Source organism: Ochlerotatus camptorhynchus, unplaced genomic scaffold, assembly GCF_037179485.1.
Source record: "Ochlerotatus camptorhynchus isolate MF236.1 unplaced genomic scaffold, CSIRO-AGI_Acam_v1.1 ptg000111l, whole genome shotgun sequence".
NCBI classification, from domain to species: Eukaryota; Metazoa; Arthropoda; class Insecta; order Diptera; family Culicidae; genus Ochlerotatus; species Ochlerotatus camptorhynchus.
In genome coordinates, this window is record NW_027040601.1 from 2,782,687 (window position 1) to 2,799,549 (window position 16,863).

The 16,863-nt window shown below is 38.7% G+C and overlaps 2 protein-coding genes across 2 annotated transcripts in view; one reads left to right on the forward strand and one right to left on the reverse strand.

Moving 5' to 3' along the window:
- Positions 1–16,863, forward strand: part of Top2 (topoisomerase 2) — a 90,041-nt gene that overhangs the window by 51,326 nt on the left and 21,852 nt on the right. The gene's annotated exons all lie outside the window — the stretch shown is intronic.
- On the reverse strand, positions 4,642–14,926 carry LOC135699486 (uncharacterized). Its single transcript, XM_065219767.1, has 3 exons — positions 14,448–14,926; positions 13,980–14,235; positions 4,642–5,517 (listed from the first exon to the last, which is right to left on the reverse strand). Exons 1-3 carry the CDS (start codon positions 14,462–14,464, stop codon positions 5,368–5,370), a joined length of 423 nt encoding a protein of 140 aa, XP_065075839.1. The 5' UTR covers positions 14,465–14,926; the 3' UTR covers positions 4,642–5,367.

The following is a 16,863-nucleotide window of genomic DNA, read 5'->3' on the forward strand; positions in this document are numbered from 1 at the left end:
CTGCTACTCTTTTCAGTGCTACGCTCATATTTGCCTCGTTTGAGAGCCCTTGGTCCGATTTCTTCATCATCGTCAGCATCATCTACAATAGATAATGTTTCTGTAATATAAAGGAAATAATTAATGCATTAATTTTAATCCTATTCTATATTATTTTCATTAAACTCCTACCCGCAGTGTTGCCCGTATCCCAAAGTATTTAGATAGAACTTTCTTCGAACAAGGGGTGCTTCATCACTAGCCAGCGTTCGAATATGAAAATTGTACGAGTGGTGCTTTCGCAAAGTGTCATCGATGAATACATTACGACTCCGCCTTTGTACGGTTGTACGCAGAACCCGTTCTCGGATGAAATGCTTCTGACCAGCAGCGTCCAAACTCCAGAAGATTTTATTCATATCAATCCTGTCATCTCTGCAGACCAAATTGCCGCACTCTTTACTGCACTCGCAATCCTCCCAAATTACGACATGAGCAGAGCGTCGTCTTTCCGCAACGTCACACTTCCGGATTTCTTTTTTCGCGCTCTTATTCTGCCTTCCAGTTGTCTTCCTTTCATTTGAATCTGACTCGATATCAGAAGATCTGCAATCTAAATCATTAACCAGTTTTGCTGAACCATCTCCCGCTGACTCGTCACTTGGGTCCTGCTCTTGCTCCACGGACGGCAAAGTAGCGAAATACGACCGAAAGAGTTGTAGTTTCTCCACATCATTACACGAAAACAATTCACCGTCTTTGGTCACCACATCAAATCCACTGCACTCTTCGTCGGAACTTTCATCACTACTTCCACCGTAAATCTGGACTAGATTCAAAGCGGACGTCATGATTTCGTAAAAAGGAACGGTAAAACCGAGCGGTCCTTGACAAATTTAATTTTGTTTTGATTCAAGCTGGTAGTATTTGACAGATGCCTGCCATGGAGCGTTGAAACAGAGTGGGACTGGTATGCGATTATTTTTGTGAATGACGGGCAAAATAATCGCATATCAGCCATTTGCAACGATGATGGTTTCCTATAGTGACACATATCACCTTCTTAATGCTTCAGTATGCCTCAAACGATTAATTCTTGGTTGTTAATAGAACTTCCTTGATGAAATCGGCTGCTTCATGCAGACTGAACAAGTCTGATTATAGTATCAGATTTGTTCTGTATACAGAGGAACTTATTAGAAACTTCTCACCAATAAAGTAATGATCTTCTAGTAAATTTTGCATATAATTTTAATTTTATTAATATTTATTTTATTTAAGCATAATATTTTGTTACAGTCAATCAGTATTAGCATACAACACAAGAGATTTAATATTACTTGCTCGGTTTTGCGTAAAATAATCAATATTTATTTTGCGTGTACCTAATTACCTTTGAAAGTTTTTTTTTGTGATCTCAAAATTTTCCTAGTTTGGTTAGAAGTTTCGAAGCTAACGCATGTCCACAGGCCTAATAGAAAGATAGACAGAAAAAGTGTATCATGAAGAATGGTTGCATGCAGGGTTGCTTCCACTCACTTGCTATAGATGAGTGATTTTCTGTCGTTAGATGTTGTAATGGAGATTTGTGTTGTTGGATGCGGGAGGAGACTGGAGGGCGGGTGTTTGACGCATTGAGATTCCTGGTTGCGTGAAATATATTTGTGAGAATATCTTTTTGAGATTTTAGTAGTCACGTTTTGTTTGTAGTTTATATTTTATTTCTTTCATGTAATTATCGTAAATAATAGATAATTCATCCATATATTCAATAATAAATTTACGAATGACTATAATTTGGATACCTAACAATTGGACATAATCACTAGCAAGAATAGTGTTCGCCTTCGAAAATATCGATACGTTTTTTCAGGGTTGTAGTTTTGGTTTTCATCAGTGGTCCGGCTCTGATTGTGAACGATTTAGGTAGTATTTTAGGTAACTATTTAGCTTTTAGCACAACTTTAGTAGCAAAGTCCACAAAAGACATAAAATTGGAGGCGGATTCTGGTACGGAATTACAGGCTGCTATTCTGAGCAACTTATCTTCATAAAATTAAAAATTACATTTAGGTATTAGTTAGCAAATGTGGATAGTAAGTTAGATATGTTATGGTATGAACTTTTGCGACGTTTTTTTAGTTAATTATTCTTGAACGCAGTTAAGTAGGAGATGAGGAAGAAATATAATCATTTGGTTTGCACCAAATACAAACACACACACACAGAGAGAGAGAGAGAGAGAGAGAGAGAAAACAACACACACACAGATACACAAACACATCATGACATTCGACAAGGCAACATCCAGACATTAAAACTAATGTACGAATGAGAAGAAGACATAGACAAAGACAGACCAGCGACTACCGAGCCATAAAGATTTTCAAGAAGATTTTGATTAATCAAGATCGTGAATCCGGTGTTTAATTGGTCACCAGACTAATCCGTCCGGCATCGTAGTCACCTGAAAATTTTTCTCATCAACCCCGATCATTGCAATCCTATGAGGATAAAAAAAAATAAAAAATAATAAATAATAAAGACATAATAATGCACGTAAATGAACAAAAGATTTTATTTAAAGGGTTATACGGTCAAAATTTGGTCAATATCAACTTGACGTATTTCTTTCAATTTTGCATTTAAAAAACCTGAACACCCCTCATTTTGAAGGTGTGTGTGTGTGTAGAATGTTGCTCCTATTTTGATTTTGGAATTCACTCTTCAGTTGTCAAAATGCCGTCCAAGCAAGAAGAGCAGCGTATCAAAATTTTGCTCGCGCATCGCGAAAATCCGAGCTACTCGCACGCAAAGTTGGCAAAATCGCTAAAAGTTGCCAAATCAACCGTTACAAATGTAATTAAAGTGTTTGGGGAACGTTTGTCGACATCCAGGAAGTCTGGATCGGGGGGAAATCGAAAACCGGAAGCCGCTGAGACGACAAAGAGAGTTGCCGGTAGTTTCAAGCGAAACCCTAACCTCTCTCTCCGAGATGCCGCAAATAAGCTGGGTGTATCGTCTACAACCGTGCATCGAGCCAAAAAACGAGCCGGAATATCGACTTACAAGAAGGTAGTGACTCCAAATCGCGATGATAAACAAAATACGACGGCCAAAGCGCGATCCCGGAGGCTGTACACGACGATGCTGACGAAGTTTGACTGCGTGGTAATGGACGACGAAACCTACGTCAAAGCCGACTACAAGCAGCTTCCGGGACAGGAGTTTTATACGGCAAAACGAAGGGGAAAGGTAGCAGATGTTTTCAAGCACATGAAACTGTCAAAGTTCGCAAAGAAATATCTGGTTTGGCAAGCCATCTGTACCTGTGGCTTGAAAAGCAGCATTTTCATAGCTTCCGGGACTGTCAACCAAGAAATTTACGTGAAAGAGTGTTTGAATAAACGTCTGCTGCCTTTCCTGAGGAAACACGGTTGTTCCGTACTGTTTTGGCCGGATTTGGCATCTTGCCATTACGGTAAAAAGGCCATGGAGTGGTACGCCGCCAACAACGTGCAGGTGGTTCCCAAGGACAAGAACCCTCCCAACACGCCAGAGCTCCGCCCAATTGAGAAATACTGGGCTATTGTCAAGCGGAACCTAAAGAAGACCAAAAAAACTGCTAAGGGCGAGCAGCAGTTCAAGGCAAACTGGCTTTCTGCGGCGAAGAAGGTGGACAAGGTGGCTGTACAAAATCTGATGGCAGGGGTCAAGCGTAAGGCCCGGCAATTCGGATTTGGAAAAGCGGAAGCCTAACTGAATATTTTTCCTGAATTTTATACTAATTGAACTTGAAAAAGAAATTTAATTTGATTTTTTAAATAAACGATTTCACCGATTTACACGCGTTTTCCCTTGACCAAATTTTGACCGTATCACCCTTTATATCATGCGACATATATATGTACGTTCAAACATATGATTCCAACTTTACTTGCTGTTTTCTCGGTTTGCTGTTTTTACATATGGGACTGATATGCGGTTAAAGGCAGTGCAGAAGTCCCATTTTTTTCGAAAGCGACCTTTTAATAGTTTTTGGATCCGCTTAGATTGATACACCGCTCTTACAAATATCATACAAGTTGAATGAGAGAAACCACTCACTTTAAATTAGAACTCAACATTTTAATTTGTTGGGCAATCACATAGAACTTTGGTTCGATTGTTTGCTGTTTTTCAGAATTTGCAGCTCAGTCGATAAAGTCACAGTCACAAAGCAAAACCATGCTGCAGGAACCTGGATTCGATTTCCGGTCCGGTATAGAAATTTTTCAGGATAGAAAATGTCTTGACTCCCCTGGGCATAGAGTATGATTGTACTTGCCACACAATTATACTAATGCAAAAATGGTACAGGCACCGAATGCTCTCAATTAATAACTGAGTGCATCTAGAACACTACGTTGAGAGCACGCAATAAGCTAATATGCGATAAGCAATAAACTTGAAATGTGAAGAAGAAGGAGATCAAATGGACTTTTGTGGTTTCTCAAATAAATTATTCACTTCTGTCTGCTTCCTATACGTTTTGATTTTTACGGTTGGCTTGCAGTAGTAATTGGATCGGGCAGAACCGCAACCAATTCAGTATTGATGAAGAACACTAATGCATTCAAAACGGAAAATTTCTTTCGGTTCCATTTTCCAACAATATTGAGATCTCACTGCTCGTAGTCATCAGGAAACGAACTTTTACAGGTTTACCCTTTTACTGTTTATTACATTTTCAATTCATCCATAGTTTGTTTTTACAGAGATGTGTGTTTAAAAAAAAAGAGGAAACGAAAAACAGAACAAATTAAAAAAAAAAGAGAAAACAATAGTTTCTTTATTGTTTTTCAGTTTTAGATTTTAGGTTCACAATTACTTTTAACCTCAATTTACACTCGTATTTTGTAAATTTAAAAAGACATTTTTAACGCTCAATGATCATGGTTTGTTTTTTAATCCTTGCAACAAGGATTTAACTTTTACTCGGAATTTTAAATGTCTTTCTAGTGTTTCGTTTAGAAAAAAAAACTTTGCTTCTGAATCATTAATACAAATCCTGCCAATGCGTCCCATTTCCCGAAAATTAATAAAAAAAATAATTGTGTACTACTAGATGGAACCGTGTCTATGTCTGTGAGTGTGTTTGTTTCGTCTGAGTGTGTGTGTGTGTATGTGTATGTGTCTGCGTATTTGTATGTATGCCGATATTATAGGTCCATTTTCCGCTCCCAGTTGTGTCGGTTCACATTTCGCTTTCGTTTGTTTCTGCTGTTGTTTTAAATGTCTACTCTTTGACAGTTGTTGAATTATCCGTTGTTTTGAATTTGTTTTTCTCCACCTCCCCCATTCGTCGCCAGTCATCGTCGCCGTCGCCGTCGTCGTCGGCGAACATGACTACTGGTGACCGTGGGCGGAGATGTTGATCTTGTGTACTAACCGTCGGCCCCAGTAGGCTTCCAGATCGAACGGGGTGAAACCGGCCAGCCGCGGCTCAGGTACACTCTTGTAGAATACTGGGGGATTTTGGCTTTTATCTTGCGTAATCTGTAAGATAGAGGGGAATAGGAAAAAAAAAGATGTTCAGTTCACGTACACTCATAAAATTAATCACATAACCAATGGAAAATATCCATGTGAATTTCACATAACTTTCATGTGATCCCATAATTGGAAATTGCACCACTACATCACATGAACGTTATGTGTCCAATGAAATCTATATGATTTCTCATATAGAATTTCTAATGCTATGTGATATTCAGGTAAAAATCATTGTTTTTGTTTTTGGAAAAATACTATGTGCGTTCCTAATAGAAACTAAGTGAACACTTTTTTCAGTGTAGGTAGGTTGTGAATTAATCATATCGTGCGGCCATTTTCCACAGAGATGGCGCTGTTCCGCTGGTATGAAGTGATAAAAATCCCTATTAAGAAATGAGAGAAGTGGGAACAATTCGCTTTCTGTGCATATTCAGGTCAAAAAAGTGAACGACAACCTAAAGAAATTAGTCAGGGACTTAGTCGTTCAGTTTTTTCCCGGAAATTATTGTTAAACAAGCTACAATTAAATAAAAATTATGTTTCCCCTTACAGTTTTACCTGTTTTACTACCAGTCCCCAGAGAGTCAAAAAATTCAAATTTGTGAGAGAATATTAGCTCTCTTTAGTTCAATTTCTCAACAAGCCATGTATTTTGATGACACTCTATTTGGGATTTCCCTCTCATAGATTACAAAATAGAGTACCTGACACTACAAAACATGTCTGGTACCTCTGGTATGCATTTAGATTAACATTCGAAGTCCCTCCTATAGATCCAGAGTGAATAAATCTTCAATAATAAACAATTTTTTTTTATTCAGAGGCTTTTTTTCTTGATTTGTTTTCCGTCGATCTTGTTTTCCGTACTGAGAGTACCAATGCTACCGATGCCAGGAAGGCAGCTCCCACACCTGGACCCTACCTATCGACCTATCAACTAATAGACCGGAGACCCACGACTTTACTTCCCTTCCTAAGGAAGGCGTTATCAGAGATGTTATGCCTCAGAACATCCTGGCGACGCCGACTGGGATTGAACCCGGGCCTTTTGGGGTGAGAGGCAATCACGCTTAGCACTACACCAGCGCGGCGCCTCTAAAAATCCAAGGCTTGAAATGTTTTTATTTTGGTTCTGGAATATGCATATTTCCCGAGGGGTGCGACACATCTAAATGGTCGAAAAATCTCACACTAGCGAATCAATTTACGAAAAATCTTTTTTTATCTCTTGCATCTAAACCCATCTACTCGCATCGCTCTCCACCTTTTTGCAGAAAATCTTAAAAAAAAACATAATCAATCGTGTTTCTATCTATTAAGCGCGAGTGCATCTCACAACAGCAAAGCAAAAATTCCTGCATCTTAGATAGAGTCGCCCCCTCGATATTTCCCCCAAATTTTAAATTTGAACAAGGGATTTATAGGAAAATGTTTTTGATAAAAAAATCAAGTGTAATCTACTTTCATAGCTCTGAGGAATTTTAGATTTCTTGTGAATCCTGAGATAGTTTTTATTCGAATTTCTAAAAAATACCAATTATTATAAATAAACAATATGGTTCACTTTTCTATTATCCCCAAGACACGATTTTTCCCGACACTAGCGGCTCTAGTGACGCGAAAGGTGACTAGTACACTGTAAATTGAGCGTAACAAGGCTATCAAAAACAACTCCCAATTGAGTAAAATTTTACTCACACGGTAAGAAAAAATATAGTTGAAGATGCTAATTTCAAATAACAAACTGTTGTGGTAATTTTTTATACGATAGATGGAGTAGTTAAAAGCATAGAGTTGATAGTTCCGTTAGAGTACGGCAGTGTGAAAATTGCATATAACTTTTAAGGAAGGTACAAATCGGTTTTTTCATCTCTCTTTACCAAACTCCCTCTTTGTAGAGTAATGGTGAGGGGTGCCTCCTCCCCCGCCACCACTGGCGAAAAGTTTCAGTTTTTATTCATTATCGTCTTTATGAGCAGTTTTAGATGCACAAAAATTGCACGAGTACATTACTATGGTGATAAGGTAAAAACTCGTTAATTTGTTTTCTCTGAAAGCATGTTTAGTCACAAATCGTGGATTTTCTGATATTCTCCATACTGCAAAAATGATTTTTCTACCATTGAAGTGGCGACATCTCTCAGATCTTCAGTATAGGTACTACTAAAATCATATAATTAATGTTAAGTACTCACAACAAAGCGCTTGGTTGGGTAGAAATTACTTGATGGTTGGAAGGAATGAATGATGTTCAAAAAAATTAAAAAAGGAAATAGACTGGGCTGTGCGTCTTCACCACTCGTCTGTCAATACTTGGGAAATCAACCAGTCTAAAGACATATAAGAAGCGTTTGACGAATGACTTTAAACGTTGATTTCTCGTGAATAGACTCAATCTGCCAAGCCGACACCAGCATCTGAGAATCCTGATGAATGTGGGCGTCTTAGTGGAATACCTGTATAATTAGAGAGAGAAGGATTAGTATTATCCATTTAATTCCACTACTTTATTTGCTTATCCTCGACAGATACGTGTATTTCGTCTACAATGTGCAGACTTCTTCAGTGTCTTGTACTAATACTCGAAGTCGAGTATTAGTACAAGGCACTGAAGAAGTCTGCACATTGTAGACGAAATACGCGTATCTGTCGAGGATAAGCAAATAAAGTAGTGGAATTAAATGGAAAATACTAATCCTTCTCTCTCTCATTATAAGCATCTGAGAGATAATTTGCTTCATCAGATGATACCTATAGTTAGTTTGAGTGGGCATGTTGCAATTCGGGAACAACCGACGTTTAAATGCATTGCTTACATTTGGCTTGTATTCCTTTGCACATGTTTCTGGGGTACGAGGTACACAACACGCTAACTTTAAAGTAGGGGCTAGGTAAAATTAAATTAATGATGAAAACTAAATTTTGAGTAATCCTGATCAGTAATCCATTGCGCGAAAAGAACCAAACGATCAATCGAATGCAATAATGAAGGACAAACGAAGGCGATGGAGCACACAAAAAAGACAGCATCAAAGGCAGCGCAGGTTGCTAGTATTTTCATCCAAAAATAAGTTAAAAGTTTCCAACGGTGAAAACATGACGGTTGAGTACTTTTAACTGAAAATCGAATTCTTTTTTTTTTTTTTTTAAAGTTGAGTTTTTTAAACTCAATGTTGAGTGTTTTTTTCTTACCGCGTTTGTTAATCTATAACCCAAATTTGGGTTAACGATTCTTAGCACGTTTAAATAATAAGGCCACGTCACGAATGTTTTAGTCACCTTTCTCACCGGGAGAGGGTATTACCATAGAGGTAACTCTAAGACTAGAAGGTCCCGAAATAACGTGCTCAACTTTTTGGCTCAGCTCTGGTACTCTCTTCGGTCCCAAGCTAATCGATTCACCCCTCGAAAAATCGGAAATCCAATAACCCCTCATTTTATCTGTCAAACTTTCATAGCGAATCAAAACAAACATTGCGTAGTACTAGAATTTCGACTAGAATGGGGTACGTTAATCGTTTGCTTGGGACCAATAGGCTAGTCAAGTAGTGAGCCAATTTAAAATCGTTTGTTTCGTATTGATTGTTGGTATTACTTATGCGTCTTTTCAGAAACATATGGGAATTCTGAAAGTGAACCATATTGTTAATTAATAATATTTGAAAATACTCTGTACTTCATAGGAAAATTCCAAGGGCATTCTGAGAAAACGAATCCGGAGCATACGACCTTGGAAATTTTTGGAGAATAATAAGGGGTGAGGGGGATGCTTTTAAGCGGATTGCAATGAAATCTGAGATTAACTCCAAGAGATCTTCAAAGGAATTCGGAAAAGAATTTCAGGAGAGTTTGCCAAATAAATTATGAGAATAAATCTAAGGAATTTGTTGCTTTGCGTTGCGTTGCATACTGGAGACTGTCATGTATCTACATTAACTTATACTAATTACTTAAGGAAAACTATTTGGGAGTGAATAGTATCCAATCAGAGTTCCGAACGGGAAAAGCATGACAATTCATATGGGCATTAAATAAACCAACGAAAGAAAATCTGAACCTCCACACTGTGGTCTCGCGCTTCAATGAGCTCATTAGAACTAAAGAGCCTGAATTTATAAAGAGGTGACATCTTATCCATTTGACAGGTCTTCTGCTCGATTGGAATGACTTTTCCTATGACTTTGACAGACAATCGATTGTTCCAATTTTGACATGTCGTCTCTTTATAAATTCAGCCTCTTTAATTAGAACAACGCTGAATGGATACGAGCTCATTTATACGGATGGCAGGGGGTAAGTCACTCTGCCACCTTGTGACTGTGTTGATTGTGTCTTTGGGTGTTGGAAAGTGTTTCTGCGTGTTTCTGCATGTCGACCTTGTTGTCAAAACGTTGAGCGAAAATTAATGATTACTGGCAACCATTACATCCACATTTGTTTACAAACAGAATTCTTTTTTTGACGTAGGACTACGCCTTTGATTTCTGTATGGGGGTACATTTTATGAAAACCGAAAATGGAACATGTAACAAATTAAGAAAGATTTTGAACGTTAATAACTCAGCTGCCCCTGGTCCAATTTCAATAATTTTATCACCAATCGATCAGAAATATGGCTACGCATCGATAACAATGCTTTCGAATGTTGATTTTCAACAAGAAACTATTGAAAAACTGGTAAATGTCCAGCATTGTCCAAAAGCGTCGAATTAACTAACAAAACCAATTACCTACATGCATATGCTGCTTCCCCAGCACAGTCGCCAGAGAGTAGTAAGTAGACGAAACAAGTCGAAGTGGCATTCGCCTCCGATCCTCGGGCGCGTGCGAATAGGGAGGATGGACTTGCGTAATATTTAGCACACTCATCGACATATTCGGAACCAAACGCAAATTCTTCGAGATAACCACCATCCGTCGTCTGGCTCGCCGTTGCGGTGTCTGACGTATCTAGAGTCTGATTTACGAGGTGTGCTGAAGGTGTTCCTGAAAAATTAGATCCGTGATGCTGTCACCTACACTAAACACGTCAAGCGTAAGCGGCCATGGATGTCATCTACGTTTTGAAGTGACAGAGACACTCTGTTTGGTTTCGGAGGTTAAATCATCACCAACTTTGGCAACAAAACGGCTCTTTTCAGGGCCACCAAGCTTATTACATATCAGAACCAACGATCACACAAAATGCTCATGTAATCAAACTGGAAGCAGGGGTACAAATTATTTTGATCAACCTTGATCAACTTTGAATCGCCACGGCTGGATATTTTCGATGGAAGAAGCAACAATCTAGCATTTAATTCGACGAAGATGGCAGGAATCATTTGTGAAGCCGAGTTATTTACGAAAGAGAGTGTCGATGAAGATAATCGATCAATGTAGATAGGACCTATTGAAAAGTGACGCAAGATTTGTTTTCCGTACTGAGCTCCAATGCTACCGACGCCAGGGAGGCAGCTCCCACACCTGGACCCTACCAATCGACCCATCAACTCAACCGGGGACTAACGGCTTTTACTTCCCTGATAACCCAGCCGAGCATGCCTCTAAGCAATCTCTTACTCTAAATTTCGCAAAGAATACGAACTTTTTTGTACGCCGCAGCTAGTAGGATGGATTTCTCTCATATGGTATTGTGTATATGGAATTACCAAATTAGAAAGAAATATCTCTTTTCAGTATCAGTCAATAATTGACGTGATAATTGTTATCCGCTCCTTCATTCATACACAGATGCAGATATTTTAGTTTGTTCTAGAGGCTAAATTGTCAGTTCTACTTCCATGTCCTGATCAATTTTCTGTGGAATCCTACAGATTGCTGGAGGGATATGTCTTCTGAAAAAAAAATCAGCCAAAACAAAAAAGGCATCAAACGAATGTAAACATTCTTGGCTCTAGGCAGTGCTGCCAGAAAAGATTTAAAAATTGGTTCTCATGGTGGTTGAAGCAACAATCAATACGAAACTAACGATTTTAAATTGGCTCACTACTTGACTAGCCTATTGGTCCCAAGCAAACGATTAACTTACCCCATTCTAGTGAGGGAAAAGTTCGTAATTTTGAGTAGTTTTTCATCTCCGTGTATGTTTTGTTTTGATTCGCTATGAAAGTTTGACAGACACAATGAGGGGTTCGTGGATTTTCCTATGTTTTAAGGGGTGCATCGATTAGCTTGGGACCGAAGAGCGTACCAGAGCTGAGCCAAAAAGTTGAGCACGTTTCTTCGGGACCTTCTGGTTGTAGAGTTAAGGCCGGCGCACAATAGATACGTTTTCAGGTTTTTCGATAGTTAGCCCATGCATTATCTGTCAAAAAAAACCCGAAAACGTATCTATTATTCATTTTGTTCGACCATTTTCCACAGAGATGGCGGTTCCGCTGGTAGGAAGTGATAAAAATCCCCAGAGAAGAGGGAATAATTCGCTCTCGGTGCATATTCAGGTCAAAACAAGTAAACGACAACCTAAATAAATTAGTCAGGGGCTTTGTCGTTCAGTTTTTCCCGGAAACTAATGCTAAACAAGCTACAATTAAATAAAAATTATTTTTCCCCATGCAATTTTACCTGCTTTACTACCAGTCCCAGAGAGCCAAAAAAATTCAAATTTGAGAGAGAAATTCTCTCTCACGAGCTCAATCTCTCAACATGCCATGTATTTTGTTGACATTCGATTTGTGATTTCCCTTTCACAGATTACAAAATAGAGTACCTGACACTACAAAACATGTCTGGTACCTCTATATATGTATTTGCTTTAACATTTGAAGTCCCTCCTTTTTTACATATTCTGCGCAAAAGAAACTTTTGCCCCGCCCCATACATAAAATTCGGCGGGAATTTATGTGAGGGGTGAGCTAATTTGTGTGCAGAATGTGTAAAAAAGGAGGGACTTCGAATAATAATCTAAATGCATATATAGAGGTACCAGACATGTTTTGCACTGCAGTGTCCTCTGTGAACAATTATAGGAAAACAGATTGTATCTAGTTTCCGATAGATGTCAACGCAAACAACAGCTGTGACATCTGATGGAACATGAATGCAGAAGCTTGACAAAATGATCAATTATTTAAAAGTTTAGTCCATGAAGTGCCTTACAACTTTGCAGATTGATGTATGGTGCTAGAATGTCTCTAAAAAGGTTATAACTGTTAAAATATTTATGGTTTGAATTAAATGCCAAAAATCACTTTCTCTGCTAACACTGCCGGTGTACCAATGGAAGTCAGATTCCAAACTGAAATAATTTCGGAGTTTCTTATCTTATCGATTTGGTATGTTCAGATGAATTATTCAAAAACAATATTGTTCTATCTCATATGCGATGTTGGGAAGGAAAGGGGCTCACTAAACAATTAGTATGGGAAAAGTAGGTTTTCCCATACTAATGCCCAAACAAATTTCAAACACAATGCGAAAAGTCCGGTTACAACTAAATTAGACGATTAAATCGTTCCCAAATTTTGCATAGTTGGAACCAAAAAAGCTTTGTACTGAAAAGCTGTGTAACCTTATTTTCAATTAGTAACATTTGAAACATAGAACTTAGAATAATAAATTGAATGTTTGTTGATTTTGAAATTTAATTTACAAATTAATTTCGTAGCTATATATTCACCGAAAACAAACCACGTCGTGCTTCGGACACAACCCCTAACTTTTTTTTAAACATCCTAGATACTTAAAAACTGATTTCGAAACATTGCTAAAGTTGTGAATTTTTATCGTATGAAGAGATTTCTTTATAATATCTCAGTTCATCAAGACTCTCGTGGACATCTCAGCTGCCTGGGCAGACCCAGAGCTTATGACATAAATTTGACCCAGTCTCATATCAAGACTCAAAGCAAATAATCGCCCAGGATGGAAATCTTTCAAGCTAACCCTTTTAACAACTGAAGACGTAAACAACCAATTCGTTAAACGTAAGGTTTAACCAAACCGAATAAACCATAGCTCATGAAGTATTCAGTCAGTATTGCGTTTTTCGCCACCTTTTATAGACGATAGGAGCCAAAGTGACGACCCGGTTGAATGCGAATCATCACATCATCCCCATTAAAAAAAAGTACTACTCACGACAGTCCAGGAGCGTACATAGACAACAAAACAACAAAGCTGATTATCACAGCCCTCTTCGAAGGTTTACTAATTGCCACTAAACCTTGCAAACAAGCACACTTCTGTGAACATGGCACCGACAGTACCATCCAGTAGTAATAGACAAATACCTCTCCACCGAATGCATTCGATGCATGATGGGTTGATACATTTTCGATAGGCAGAAGACAACGGGAGACGCAGGGCATCCCACCATCGTCGTGGCTGTATTAGAGAGCAAGGGACACACGAAAAAAAAAAGTGAAAGCTGATTGCAGCTCAGCAGCAATAATGTTACCATCGAATTCCCCACGGGATCTGGGTGATAAATTTTTTAGACTCTACTAGGGTTCGGTACTTACGCTATTCCAAGCCTCATGAATGTATCGTATCAGCTCATCGTGCTGAGAATGCTGGAATTGACTTGGCGAATGCTGTTGTTGTTGTTGTTGTTGTTGTTGCTGCTGCTGCTGCTGCTGCTGTTGCTGGTGATGTTGATGTGGACTGGACTGCTGCTGCTGCTGCTGATGGTATGAATGTGATTGATAGCTATCCCGTGGTGGCATTCCACCAGGCCGTCGGGACATTCCCGGAGACGACATCATCGGTCCCTGTCGTCTGTTGAGACGTGTAAAAAACAGCAAAAAATTATTTATCAAAATATTAGAAATCAAAACATTCCAAGGGGGTACGACAAGCAATCAAACCAATCCTCACGCAGACCATAATTTATAGTGCCCCTCTCTCGCTGCCTAGTAGTTACACATATGCGGAAGAGCCAACTACATTATAGATTCCGTACGTGGAAAAAAAAAAGATAAACCACTTACCCAATGCCTCGTTCCATATTTTCCTCCTCGAAAACCTCGAAGAAAATGCAAATCAGGAAATTCTTTTCGCAGATCAACTGCTGGCCGTAGTCGACTGATTCGGATGGATTCCTCACGTAGAACGGATCAAATTGTCCGGGAAAATGCCACTTTCTGTTCGGGTTAAAACTGCAAAAAATGAAAATAAAAGCCCTCTCCACACTCGAAAACTGCTGCTGCCACTTTTGCTTTTGCAGATTGGCTTTTCTCCTTTGTTTTGACAGCAAATCGAAAACCGTCTTGCTCGCTCTCTCTCGGACTCGATGCTTCAAAATGAAAGGTTGCTCGCGGATCTACCACTATCGCAGTGAAGGTGCGGATAGTGGAACGGGTGTTTCGCGGGTGTGCGCAGGGATTTTTGCTCGAACGCGAAAATGGCTTGAAACGCGCGGTGGCGAGGATGGGTGGACAGTGTTCGGAACTGGCGAGATGTTTATGTGCGAGAAGGTAATGAAAACAGAACTGCGAGTGGCAACGGAATCAGCTGTCAAAAATCCGTTAAAGCTCAGCCGCCCGTTTGACTTATGTCAAATGTCAACGGGCAGAATATTCCCATGCAACAAAATAACTCTAATTATTCAAGGGGTCCCCAGTCAGTGCACACTCAGAAAATATTCAAATCTAAATAGTATAAAAGCTACGCTAAATCGCAACTCTCCCGACCGACGCATAGCTCGGTATAAAGGGAGAAAATACATACTTAGTATAAAAGTTGTTTATACGGACGCGAGTATAAATCCATGTTATGTCCCTTTTGTATAGTTTGACTTTATGCTTGAGTTGCTTATTCTGGATATATCTGAAGGGTGATAATAATTGTTTGTTTTCTTTCACGGTTAAATAAATAAAAGTTTGCAAAGCAACTAATTATTTTTATTTCGAGAGAAAATTACAATATAATAATTTGTTACAGCGTAGTGAGTTTCAATTGATGTTCTGCAGAAGGAAGTCGTTATATCACTGCAGGATCTTCCATTTGGCCATTGCGCATCAGGTGAAATCGATCAATGTACCTCATTGAAAATCGATGTTCTCCAATCGGGAGCGCAGTTTATCAAAGGTGTCGTAAGGCATAAAAGCTCTGACAATATCCGATATGGTACGCAGGATCTTCCACTCCTCGCGAGCCAGACCTGGGAGAGTAACTGCAACAAGAATTTTCTTAGTGCGGCCTTCCGTGTTGATGTAGGTGCATTGTCTTTTGGTATAGGTATCTTCCGGCAAGATGGCGTGGGCCAGTTGCAATCCAACATCACCTTGGTGTCCAATCTGTGGAAAATAGTTCCTTCTTGATGACACTAGCGTAGTGCACTAAGATTCAGATCCTAAACGCTTCGACATTGGCCAATCCTCCAGCAACTGATCCACGTTGCCCTTGGGACCGATTCGTATTCGACTGTTTCCATTCGGGTTGCGCAGCATGCTGGCAATGCAACGCTGGTGTTCAACCCACAAGTGGTTCTACTTCCGCTTACTACCCAACCGTTGGATGCTGGTGTATTAACGATGAAAGCCGAATCACCGAATGAATCACTTCTTCTGCGTAAAACGCAAACAAAAACCACGAATTAAAAGGAATACTTTAGTTGAAGGAATTAACTGCGAGTGACCGAGAGGGTTATGATGTTTTTCAACATACAAACATCCAAATTCTAAATTAACGGTATACACTGAACGAATCCCAGCCCAATATTTGGACTTAGTATAATTTTAAAGAAAATTTTAATCGGATTAATGTATAAACAATGCTTAACCATAAAATGATTAAATTTTAATCTACGTACGTTTAGTAATAAATTTGAGTATACTTCTGAGTGACTCTATGGCAGCTAGTGAGCACACTAGAGCCATCTGCTTTATAGTAGAAGAAATATGCTTGTTTATTTTGCGCGGGAAATTTTTCCTATGCATTTGACGTGGTGGCTATCTCGCGGCTATCTTCGCCTGCGCGTTATCACCATCACCAGACTCTAATAAATTATAAGCGGCGCAATATAAATTTTTAAAAACCATAAAATGCATAAAATTTAATCTATATTCGTTTTGTACACTGATAAATTGAACTATTCCCATTTTGCTTGAAATTTAATCAATTTGACATTAAACTCAGTTTAATCATATCGAATGATTAAAAATTAATCCTCTTTCTAAAAAATAAGCATCTGATATTAATCCCAGTTTAATCATGGTTGATTAGATTGTAGATTATCTCTTTTTGAATATTTTTTAATTATTTTTGATTCTATTTTAAACATTTTTGATTGGATGTTAATCTTTTTTTTTTTATTACATATCAGTATTGAAAAAGAATAAAATTTAATAATGGAAAGATTATTTCGATTTTAATCATGCATGACTACCCGCATAAACGCGAACC